The following is an 11,980-nucleotide window of genomic DNA, read 5'->3' on the forward strand; positions in this document are numbered from 1 at the left end:
CGGGTTCCGCAGGGCCCAGTGCTTGACTTGAGTATGCTCAGATCTTGGTATCTGCGGGGGTCGTGGAACCAATTCCCCACGGACACCGAGGGACCACTGGACTTTGGGGTCTGATGGGGACGGGAGAGGGACCAAGGCTCCCCCGCAAACCATTCTTCCGCGAGCACCACGCTCATGAGGCATAGGTCGAGGTTTCCTCTCCAATTTCCAGTACTCCGGGCAGGACGGGGTAGCCGAGGAAGAACATTTGAAGGCAGGAGAGGACGGCATGCAGGGAACACACACAGGCAGCCAGCAGGCAGAGATTTATTTCTACAGCCCCTGCCTCCAAGGGTCTGCTAGTCTGGGGGAGGGGGGCAGAAGGCAGCTGGATCCAGAAGTTTAGGTGTCCACACTCCACCTGCTCCCACAACGGGAAGACCATCAGAAACAAGCGTGTCCCAGCCGCCTGGCCCAGGCCCACCACCAGCCAAACTCCCTGATCTAAGCCTGGCCCAGGGAGTGATGGCAGGGGATGTGGGTCAGGCCGGTTCTCCCTTCCCCTCTGTCTCCCCCTCCTCCTCAGCCCCTGCTGTGCCCGGGATGCCCTCGTCATCCCACGATGGTTCAGGCTCTGGGTCTGATGCACACAGGGGTACCCCCATGGCCTCTGGGTGCTTGCGCTTGGCATGGCGCCGGAGCGTATTGGCCTCTGTAAAGCGCAGCCGGCAGACGGGGCACTGGTACGGGCGCTCCCCCGAGTGCACGCGGTGGTGGTGCGCCAGTTCGCCTGCCTCGCGGAAGCGCCGGGGACACAGCGGGCAGCGGAAGGGCCGCAGGCCAGCATGGATGTTGCAGTGCCGCCGCAGATGGCTGGAGCGCTTGAAGGTCTTGCCGCAATCCTTGCACTGGTGAGGCTTCAGCTCTGAGTGCGAGATGCTGTGGCGCTCCAGGTCGGAGAGGTAGGGGAAGGCCCGCAGGCACACCGGGCAGAAGTGCGGGGCCTTCTTGGGGCCGGAGCCTTCACACCCAGCCACTGACCCTTCAGAGACCGTATAGGGCACACCCTGATCATCGATCAGGAGGAGGTCGCTCCCGCCACTGCTGCCCACTGGGGCTGTGACCCCCTGCACCTGCACCAGCTGGGGCTCCTGCCCTGACTTGGGGGGGCGGCCCCGCTTGCGAGTGAGTGAGGCCTTGAGCGTCCGATTTGAGGAGGTGGCTCCCCCAGGACGACGGCCTCGGCGGCCCCGGGGAACAGGAGGAGGTAAGGCCAGAGGTTTCTCTTCCTCCCCGGGCAAAGGCGAAGGCAACAGGTCTGGGCTGGGGGTGTCCATTGAGCAGTGGGGGGCTTGGGTCTGGGCACTGGAGCCAGCTAAGAGGAGAGAGGGGCAGAGTCAGTGCCCACAGGGTCTAGAGCACCCCTGTGTCCCCCAACACCTCGCCCATCCCTCTCTCCAAATCTCTTGACAAGGGCGTAGTTGACATTCATCCAGACACACAATTTTAGCTATGCCGGTGGGTAAACGGTGAGATGATCTTGTATCAGCTGATAAACAAGCACTTCCCTGAGCTCCACTAGGCATCCCCATGCCTCCCTAACCCTCCTCCTGGATCTAAAAGTTCAAGATCAACATGAGCCAAAAACAAAAAAACCACTTCTGGCCAAGCTCGGTGGCTCACGCCTGTAATCCCAACACTTTGGGAAGCTGAGGTGGGCGGATCACAAGGTCAGGAGTTCAAGACCATCCTGGCCAACATGGTGAAACCCTGTCTCTACTAAAAATACAAAAATTAGCTGGGCCTGGCGGCGCGCACCTGTAGACCCAGCTACTCGGGAGGCTGAGGCAGGAGAATCACTTGAACCCGGGAGGTGGAAGTTGCAGTGAGCCGAGATCAAGAGACTGCACTCCAGCCTGACTACAGAGCAAGACTCTGAACAAGACTCTGTCTCCAAAAACAAAAAACAAAAACCTTCTAGACAAGATAGAGTCCAAATGAGGGTGCAGGGCAGTACTGTGGTCCTTGAAACGGAGAGCCCATCAAACTCCAGAGCCATAGAGACCTTACGAATGATCTCATCCTTCCCTGCTGACTGGCAGATGTGAGGAAGGGGTTCTAGACCGGAACAAAAAGACTGGTCCCAGGTGATATTTGACCCTGATTCCTGGATGAGGAAATATATCCGCGATGTTAAGGGCATGGGCCCTGGAGTCAGACATCCTTTGTTCAAATCTTTACTCTCTGCCTGGCCTTGGGCAAGGTGTTCACCTCTCTAAGCCTTAATCAAGACTTTTGCAAAATGGGACACATAGTTCTATGTACTTGCCCAGACATGCCTTGAGCATAATACCACAAAGTGTTCATACACAAAAGCTTTCAGGACACATTAGCCATTGTTATCAGGAGCAGCTAAGCCTCACATCAACCGTCTGAATAGGGCATATCTGTGCCATTTTGCAGATGGGGAAACTGAGGCACGGGAAAGTCAAGTCAGTTGCCTAAGTTCCTCTTCCAGCAAATGGCAGGGCCAAAACTGCAAACAGGTCTTGCTGACCCCAATGTCCCAGAGAATGGAGAACAAATGGACCCAAGGAGGAAAGGGGACATGATGAGGTCTCAGTCCTGGGTTTGAACTCAGCTCTGCCTATAACTAGCGATGACTTTGCCTCTCTGAGGCAGTTTCCTCCTCTGAAAAGTGGATAAACCAGGGTTGTCAGGAGAATCGAATGAGATAGTGGGCTTTAAAATGCCCCTTGCACACCGCATGGTGCATAGTAAACACTGAACTTCATCGACGCCACCACCACCATCTTCCCAGCGCCCACTCAAATACTGGCACCGGAGTGTAACGAAGGGGGAGGGGAGGCGCAGGTGCAGCTGGAAGCAGGTGCTGCAGGTGCTCCCCCCGCACCTCCCCTCCACCCCACTTAACGGCACCCTAGACTGTGGTCCAGAGAGGCGCAACCACCTTTCCATATGGTTCGCTCCCACGGGGCGGCCTAGTCTAGAGGTCTGGTCTCTGGAACGGTGGAAAGGGGGAGACTGGTCCCCCGACCCTCCTGGTCCCCTCGCCCCGGTGCAGGCGAGCCCATCGGCCCCCGAGCTGCGAAGCCCAAGCGCGGGGCGGGTCCTGCGGGGGCGGTGGCCAATGAGCGGCGCCCGGGCCGCGGGCGGCGGGGGATGCCAGGAAGGGGGTCTGCGCGCGCGCGCCCGGGCGGCTTCGCGGGGCGCGAGGTCGGCGCGCGGTCGGGCGCGAGCGCGGGAGCAGGAACAGGTGTTGGAAGCGCGCTCCGGGAGCGCGCGGCCCGGCCTCCCCTACCCCCGCACCCCCCACCCCGCCTGCGCCCCCCGCCTCTCGGGTACCTCATTTGCATGTCGCCGGGGCTCGCGAGTGTGCGCGCGCGCGGGGGCGACGGGGTCGGAGCGTGGGAAGGGGCGGGGGTGAGGGGGCCCTGCCCCTCAGCGGCGGCGGGGCGGGGGCGGCGGCGCGCGGTGCCGGCCCCGCCCCTCGGAGCAGCGCCGGGGCCCCTCCCTTCCTGCCCTCTCCGCCCGCCCGCGCGCCCGTGGGAAACAAAGGGGACACGCTGGGTCCTAAGGACCGGTCACGGACACGCCCGCAAGCCGCGCGTGCGCACCAGCGGCCTGTGTTCCCAGTGGGAAATAATCCAGCACCATATCTCCAACGGCCTCGAAACGCCTTTTCTCTCACAAAACACATACTCGGGTGAAACCAATCAAAGACATACAGAACGAAGAGGAGCGGGAAAATGGCTGCCCGGTGCCCGTAATCAACATGGCACCGTACAGGCTTCAAAGCCCCATGGAGGGCTAAGTGGATAAGATGGTTGCCGGTCTTTTCCAGCAGTGTATTGCAGTTGACGCACTTCGCTTTCTTTTTTTTCCTAGTGCAACTGTACATGCTAATCAGGAGGGGTCCGCGGCTCAGAAAAAGGAATACTATCTGCTTTCATTTACGTTAGCTTCAGCTAGGGTCGCCACGAAGGAAACGCCGCGCTCTGACCTGCTTGCCCTTAGTCTGTATGGCGTCGTGGGTGTCTCTAAGCCCCGCCCCTTCTCGTTGCCCTCACCGAAGATGGCGCGGGCCTGGCTTCTCCAACCTCCAGGGCTGGGAAAGGAAAGGGAAAGAGGGAAAAGGGCGGGGATGAGGAAGGGGAGCCAAGAGGGCGGGAGAAAGGGGGAGTACGGCGGGGGAAGGGAGCTGAGGCGGAAGTCGACGGGCACCCCGGGTGGAAGTGACGCTACCCCCGCTGCCCAAAATGTCGGCGCCCAGAGGGAGGTGTAAGTAATTAAAGAGGAAAGCCAACGGACTTCCCAGGCCTCCCGGGGCCCCCCAGGGTCTCCAGGAGCTACGCTCCGTATGAGCGACGTGGACTCGCCTGGCCCCGGGGCCCGCCCGACTTGCCCCCACCTCGGGCTCCCAAGGCCGCACCTTTTAGGGGCAGGGGGAGGGGCACAAAAGGCCGGCTCTCGGGGCCTGGGGCCTGGAGTGGACTGGGCGTGGGGGGGGCCCACTCGGCAGGCTGCGGGGTGGAGGAGGAGGCGGGGCCTAGGGGGTGCTGGGGCGGAGCCTGATCTGGGCGGAGCTTAGAGTGGAAGTGGGTGGGGCGTGGAGGAGGGGAAAGTGCGTGGGTGGAAAGTGGGAGGGGCTTAGTCAAAAGGGGTGGGGTTTGATTAAGGGGCGTGGCTCATAAAGAATGGTGGGTGGGCCCTCGGTTGAGGGGTAGAAGGCAATTCATTGAGGCTGGTTGGGGAAAGGGATCCCAAGAAGCAGGAGGGAGGAGTTTGTCTGGGGTGTCGTTTAGAGCAGTAGGTAGGCCTAGCGAGGAGGGCGGAGTTTAGGGGTGTAGTTTGGAGGGGTTTAGTGCAACTACCAGGTCTTTATAATGAATGTAGAAAGGGCTTGCAGGGAATGGGAAGAGACTTCGTGGAGAAGTTATGAGAAGGTGACAGGAGTCCAGTGGAGAGCCTTAGACAGGATGTGGCTTCTTTAAAAGAAAAATTGGCTGGAGTTTTGGAAGTGGGTCTTAGTGGAAAAGAGAGGTGCTTGGAGAAGTCAAATAACTTAGCAAGCATGGTAGGACTTGGGGAGAAAACCAGGAGGCACTTACGGGATAATCATCCAAACAGCTTACTCTTTGCGTCTTTGCTGCCCACCAACTTAAGTAGGCACGTAGCATTTATTGCCACAATTTTACTTAATTCTTGCCACCACTCTGTGAGGTAGGTACTACTAGTATTCCCATTTTGCAGATGAAGAGTTTTTATTATCTGATGTTAGAGGACTGGTGTTGGTCTTCCGGGAAGGATGTCTCTAGTGTGCTTAGCCCCAAATCTTTGTCCTCCCATTCACTGTCGTCCTATTCGCTCAGTGATCATCCAGGAAGAGGAGTGGGAGGAGCTTAGAGGGGAGTGGGAGGGCCTTTTGGAGGGAAAAGGGCTTGGCAAAGAATAAAAGATGCATAGGGATCCGTGTGGGGGACTTTCAAGGGAGTAAGCAGGACTTAAGGAAGAGTGGGAGAGGCTTAAATTACTGCAAGAGGGGCACAGAGAGGAGCAGCCGTGCATTCGTGAAGAGTGGGAGAAGCCTGAAAACGCTCTGTGGAGTAAGGAGACAGGGAAGTGATTAGGAAGGTTGCCAGAGGAGTGGAGCAGAGGAAGAAGGGTTTCTAAGAGAGTAGGAGGATTTTAAAGAAAAATGAGAGTGTCTTATAGAGGTGGGCAGTGGGAGGATCTCCCAGGGAATAGGTGGTGAGTCTGGAACCTGGGAAGAGAGGGCTGATGGGAGCCGACCCCCTCACCTGCTCCTCTGTCTCCCCCTACTCCAGAGAGAGCCCACACGCACCACTATATTCCCTGCCACAATGGATGACGTCCCAGCCCCAACCCCAACCCCCTCACCAGCACCGCCCGCTGCTGCCGCCCCCCGGGTCCCGTTTCACTGCAGTGAATGTGGCAAGAGCTTTCGCTACCGCTCAGACCTCCGGCGCCACTTCGCCCGACACACAGCGCTCAAGCCCCACGCGTGTCCGCGCTGTGGCAAGGGCTTCAAGCATAGCTTCAACCTAGCCAACCACCTGCGCTCGCACACCGGGGAGCGGCCCTACCGCTGCTCCGCCTGCCCCAAGGGGTTCCGCGACTCCACCGGCCTGCTGCACCACCAGGTGAGTCCCACAGGCCGGCCCCAGGCTGGCCTTCCTGGTCTGGTCTGGAATGCGCTGGGATCCTGCGCCCACTGTACTCTGGGCAAAAGGAAGCTGAAGCTTGCCCAAGGCCCAGGCGCCTGCCTCCTCCCTAAAAAATGTCCCTCTCTCCCTCCCCACCAAAGCACCCTGACCCATGAAAGCATGCGATGGGTCTCATTCAATCACCACCAACCCATGAGCTGGAACATTCATCGTACATTTCCCCACCTATAGGCTCCTCCCCTCCCCTTCTCCCTGCCAGTACCTGGAACCCACGCACCAGCATCTGCAATGTAGTGTTTATCCTTTCATTCCTTACCATCTTAAAAAATAGGTTTATCAGGTATATACTTAATTCCTTTATTCAGTGACTATCAGCTCTCCCTGCACCAAACAGCTGTGTTGCCAAGGTAAAAGCAAATTCCATGCCTTCAGAGAACTAAACTTTCCTTTAGAGGTGGTCAGTAGCCAGGTAGACGAGAAGCAATAAAGCAAGGATGCAGGCAAGAATATTCTGGGAAAAGATGAGTGTCGAGAAGGAAATTTTAAGGAACAAAATATTGGCTGAGCGTGGTGGCTCACGCCTGTAATCCAAGCACTTTGGGAGGCAGAGGTGGGTGGATCACCTGAGGTTAGGAGTTTGAGACCAGCCTGACCAATGTGGCAAAATCCCATCTCTACTAAAAATACAAAAATTAGCCTGGTGTGGTGGCATGCACCTGTAAACCCAGCTACTTGGGAGGCTGAGACAAGGAGAATCGCCTGAACCTGGGAGGTGGAGGTTGCACCACTGCATTCCAGCCTCAGAGGGCAACAGAGCAGGACTCAGCCTCAAAACAAACAAACAAAAAATACAAATCAATGTGTGGGAGTAAAGAGAGGAGAGCTTTGGGCTACTTCAGACAGGGCAGGGAAGGTTAGGGCAGGTGATGGTTCAGCTGAGACCTGCAGTGTAAGGAATCCTCTGTGGGAAGAGCACTGCAGGCAGTGGGCAGCAAGTGCAAAGGCCCTGAGGAAGGAAGGAGTGTGCTGTGTTCCAGGAAGCGATGGGAGCCTGTGGGGTTTGGGTGGAAGGAGGTGTAAGATGTGGCGAGCTAGGTCATACTCTATGTGCCAGACACTTGCACGACCAGGGTGAAGAAAACTGGACATCTCCTTATGGTCTTTCACACGTGGCTGTCCTCTCTGTCCCCGTGCATCTGCCTTGGTTCAGGAGCTCACATCCTGAATGTTGGCCCCAGCTTTCTCAGGGGTTTCCTTTCTCTTGCCTTTCTCCCTCAGGTCCAGCTTCTGCATCTATCACAGAGTGACCAGGTACCCCCTGCTTAATCCCCTGATCCTTGGGATGAAAGGGGAACTCCTTAATGCAACAATTCACAGCCCCCTGAGGCCTCACCTCCACGCACCAGTAGGTTGTTTAGGTACAGTGCTGGGCTCTGTGGGGCAAAAAAAATCTAAGGGAACAAAACAGATACAATCCACCCTTTGTATGGCCTCAAGTCAAATGTGGGAGATGTGAACTGAACAACCAGGTTAATCAATGCTAGGTTGCAGCCGAGACATCTGAGGATGGAGGGTAACCATGTTCTGAGGCTAATGCAAGAGAGATCTGAAGCAGCCTGGATCAGGGATGGGGTCAAGGATGGTTTACACGTGAGGAATGATGTGCCCCTGGGGACTGAGGCTTTCTGGATCCAGGGAACAGGATGTGTACTTTCAAGGAAGAAAAGTGGGCTTTTGAGGAACTGGAGGAAGGCCAGTGTGACTGGAGCACAGAGAAGCAGAAAGATTGCAGCTCAGGAGAAGGCTGGAGAATGCTGGACCCTGGAAATACAGCTGTGAGCAAAACCAGCGTGGTCGCTGTTTTGATTGTCCTTAGCTGGTGGGGAGACAGACAACACTCAGGTTATACGTAGACACTAAATGTGCTATGAGCCATAGGTTTTAAAAGAGGAGGGTGGAAGAGGATTACTGATGAGCCAGGGGGCCAGATTCAGGGAAGGGTTTCAGGGTTTCCAAGGAGCTGACAGATACATAGACCTACGGGCATTCCAGGCAGTGAGAACAGCAGGCACAGGGGCCCTGGGACAAGCATAACCTTGTTGTGTTATAAAGAGTATCGAGAAAATAAATTTACTGACATAGAGGATAGAGATCCCTACACCCTCCCTGTACAGCAGGTGCATTGCATCTGGAGCCAGAAAGGCAAATGAACAACACTCCCTGTTCCTTCTTCTGGTCTGTGCCCCTGACGAACATTGCTAACAAGCACTGCACGCTTTCTCATCCAGCCTCACCCTTCTCCTCACAGGTCTCCAGGAAGACATTACCACACCCACAAATCTCTCTCTGCCATTCCAAACTCTTAAGTCAACAACAAGGACAAATATCAATTTAAAAAAAAAAAAAAAAAAACCTCTCTAAGGCACAGTTTTACATAGTCTACAAGCCTGGCTATGCCTCAGAGGAAATACAGATTCCTGGACTGCCTCCTGGGAGGTTTGATTCCCTAGATTTGGAAGTGATTCTCTGGATCTCTGTGTGTGAAAAGTGGTCAAGGGAGAGACTGAGCAGTAGCCGGATTTGGTTCAAAATCACTTCTCTGCCCTAGTACACCCGAGGGCTGTATTCAGCCCTGACAACTGGCTCAGGATAGCAGGGTTCCAGAAGGGAGAAGACACACCCTACCACGGCTGGCTGCTGTCTCTTTAGAGCTGCACTGTCCAGTATGTAGCCATTAGCCACAGGTAGTGATTTCCTTTTTTTTTTTTTTTCTCTTTTGAGACAGAGTCTCACTCTGTCACCCAGGCTAGAGTGCAGTGGTGTGATCTCTGTGATGTTGTGAATGGTGTGAGGTTGCCAACTGCAACCTCCACCTCCCGGATTTAAGGGAGTCTCCTGCCTCAGCCTCCTGAATAGCTGGGATTATAGATACCCACCAGTACGCTGGGGTAATTTTTGTATTTGTAGTAAAGGCAGGGTTTCACCACATTGGCCAGGCTGGTCTCGAACTCCTGACCGCAAATGATCCACCCACCTCGGCCTCCCAAAGTGCTGTGATCACAGACGTGAGCCACTGCTCCTGGTGGGGTTTTTTGGTTTTTTGTTTGTTTGGGGTTTTTTGTTTTTTGACACAGTCTCACTCTGTCGTGCAGGCTTACTGCCGTGATCTCCTTGGCTCAGCCTCCGGGGTAGCTGGGACCACAGGATCATGCTGTGCCCAGCTAGTTTTTAAAATTATTTGCAGAGACAAGGTTTCCCTGTGTTGCCTGGGCTGGTCTCAAACTCCTAGGCTTATGCAATCCCAGAGTGCTGGGATAACAGGTGTGAGCCACAGCACCCAGCCAGGATGTAGCCTTTTTGAGGACTGACAGAATTCCAGTGTGACCCACAGCAGAGAGTGGTAAGACGAGCGTTTCCCTAGATCTCGGCCCTGTAGGTGTGACAGAGAGCTTGTGCCACATCCCTCCCGGAGTCCAGGAATCCGCCGTCCGGGCCAGGTTCTCAGCCCTGACTTTGTGCCCTTCCTTCCGCACCCCCAGGTTGTCCACACCGGCGAGAAGCCCTACTGCTGCCTGGTATGCGAGCTCCGCTTCTCCTCACGCTCCAGCCTGGGCCGCCACCTGAAGCGCCAGCACCGCGGGGTCCTCCCCTCTCCCCTGCAGCCCGGCCCTGGCCTGCCCGCCCTGAGCGCGCCCTGCTCCGTCTGCTGCAATGTAGGGCCCTGCTCGGTGTGCGGGGGCGCGGGGGCTGGCGGCGGAGAGGGCCCGGAGGGGGTGGGCGCGGGCCTGGGCAGCTGGGGGCTGGCTGAGGCGGCAGCTGCGGCCGCGGCCTCGCTGCCCCCGTTTGCGTGCGGTGCCTGTGCGCGGCGCTTCGACCACGGCCGCGAGCTGGCTGCCCACTGGGCCGCGCACACCGACGTGAAGCCCTTCAAGTGCCCGCGCTGCGAGCGCGACTTCAACGCGCCCGCGCTGCTGGAGCGGCACAAGCTGACGCACGACTTACAGGGCCCGGGCGCGCCCCCCGCGCAGGCCTGGGCCCCTGGGGCAGGCGTGGGGCCCGAGATGGCAGCGGGCGAAGGCGGCGCTGCGGAGGTCGGCGACTCTCCTCCTGCTTCGGCTTCGGACGGCCTGCTGCTCCTGGGCCCCGCGGGGGGCGGGGTGCCCAAGCTCGGGGGGCTGCTCCCCGAGGGCAGCGGGGAGGCACCTGCGCCCGCGGCTGCCGCCGAGCCCTCAGAAGACACCCTGTACCAGTGCGACTGCGGGACCTTCTTTGCGTCGGCCGCGGCCCTGGCCAGCCACCTGGAGGCCCACTCGGGCCCGGCCACCTACGGCTGCGGCCACTGCGGGGCCTTGTACGCGGCGCTGGCCGCCTTGGAGGAGCACAGGCGGGTCAGCCACGGCGAGGGCGGCGGGGAGGAGGCGGCGGCTGCGGCCCGGGAGGGAGAGCCGGCGTCCGGGGAGCCTGCTTCTGGCTCGGGCCGCGGCAAGAAGATCTTCGGCTGCTCTGAGTGCGAGAAGCTGTTCCGCTCGCCGCGCGACCTGGAGCGGCACGTGCTGGTGCACACGGGCGAGAAGCCGTTCCCGTGCCTGGAGTGCGGCAAGTTTTTCCGCCACGAGTGCTACCTCAAGCGCCACCGGCTGCTGCACGGCACCGAGCGGCCCTTCCCCTGCCATATCTGCGGCAAGGGGTTCATCACGCTCAGCAACCTCTCCAGGCACCTGAAGCTGCACCGGGGCATGGACTGACCCCAGGCCGCTCCCTGCCCTCTGCCCAGCCACCTGGACCCGGGGACCTTGGGACTGCGAGTGAGGCCCCGGCCCTCCAAATCCAGACGCAGGCCCTGAAATGAGGGGACCCTGGCTGGAGAGGTGGAGACCACCAAAAACCCACACAGGCCCCAGAGCTAGGGGACCACAAACAAACAGGGTCCTTAGCTGGGGCAGGGGAGCCTGAATCTAGGGAGAGAGACTCCTGAGCCTGAGGTCCCTGGAATGAGTGTGGGTAACCCTAAGTCCCCAAGACATGGAGACTTTGCAGCGAGCAATGGGTCTCCTAAGTACCTCTCATCTTGAGGGCCCTAATAATAAAAGATGGGTACCCCCACAAAGGGAAGGCTGCCCCATTCCCTGAGAGCCATCATTCCCAACCACCGTGATCTGGAGAATGTGGAGGGACCATGTCCCTGAATTTTCCTAGATCCTCTCCAAATGCTACCCACCAGAGTCACTGGTGACCCCCAGAAAATGAATATAGCCGAAATCTGCCTTTCCCCCTTGTCATTCCCTGTGCTGAAAGAGGGACCAGGGTAGATGCCCCTGCCCTCAAACCACCCCCCCGCCCCCGCCGACTGTGGAATTGATCGACCCTAATGATCTTCCCCACCCAAAACACTAGAATAGACTGTCCTGAATCACTTTGCCCAGTAGGATGGACTGATCTATATGCACACACACCCCCATGACATGGAATGGGCTGGTCCAAGCGGTGGCCTGTACCCCACCTCCCTTAGAGTGAATAGGGCAGACACTCCTCCCTTTTCCTGTAGCGAGTGTACCGGTCCACGCCATTCTTTATCCTGTGAACTCATCTGAGTGGGAGGTGGCAGACACTAGGGTTTCCCTCCCCCACTACCATAGCAGCTGTTGGTCTTTCTCTCCATCTCTATTGGTTTGTCTGTCTCTGTCTTCTGTGGGGACAGTTGGCTAGGAGGTCCCCCATGAGCCTCGACCTCATCGCCTCGTCCCTCTCCCCAGTGTCTCCAGGACCCCCAATAAACCTTGTTCTGTCAGTCA

General features: G+C 57.8%; 2 protein-coding genes across 3 annotated transcripts; one reads left to right on the plus strand and one right to left on the minus strand.

Moving 5' to 3' along the window:
• Positions 1-290: 290 nt before the first annotated feature.
• Positions 291-3,473, minus strand: ZNF524 (zinc finger protein 524). 2 transcript variants are annotated; one of them, XM_032263172.1, is made up of 2 exons: positions 3,346-3,473; positions 291-1,354 (listed from the first exon to the last, which is right to left on the minus strand). In XM_032263172.1, exon 2 carries the CDS (start codon positions 1,314-1,316, stop codon positions 522-524), a length of 795 nt encoding a protein of 264 aa, XP_032119063.1. In that variant the 5' UTR covers positions 1,317-1,354; positions 3,346-3,473; the 3' UTR covers positions 291-521. The 2 variants fall into 2 exon arrangements, with proteins under 2 accessions (XP_032119063.1, XP_032119064.1); XM_032263173.1 differs by lacking the exon at positions 3,346-3,473 and adding an exon at positions 2,951-3,150.
• Positions 3,474-3,543: 70 nt separating this feature from the next.
• Positions 3,544-11,980, plus strand: FIZ1 (FLT3 interacting zinc finger 1). Its single transcript, XM_032263123.1, has 3 exons — positions 3,544-4,281; positions 5,829-6,164; positions 9,728-11,980. The coding sequence occupies exons 2-3, from the start codon at positions 5,865-5,867 to the stop codon at positions 10,931-10,933; spliced, it is 1,506 nt and encodes a 501-aa protein (XP_032119014.1). The 5' UTR covers positions 3,544-4,281; positions 5,829-5,864; the 3' UTR covers positions 10,934-11,980.

The sequence above is a fragment of the Sapajus apella genome, unplaced genomic scaffold (assembly GCF_009761245.1).
Source record: "Sapajus apella isolate SASKATOON/1434 unplaced genomic scaffold, GSC_monkey_1.0 scaffold135, whole genome shotgun sequence".
Lineage (NCBI taxonomy): Eukaryota > Metazoa > Chordata > Mammalia > Primates > Cebidae > Sapajus > Sapajus apella.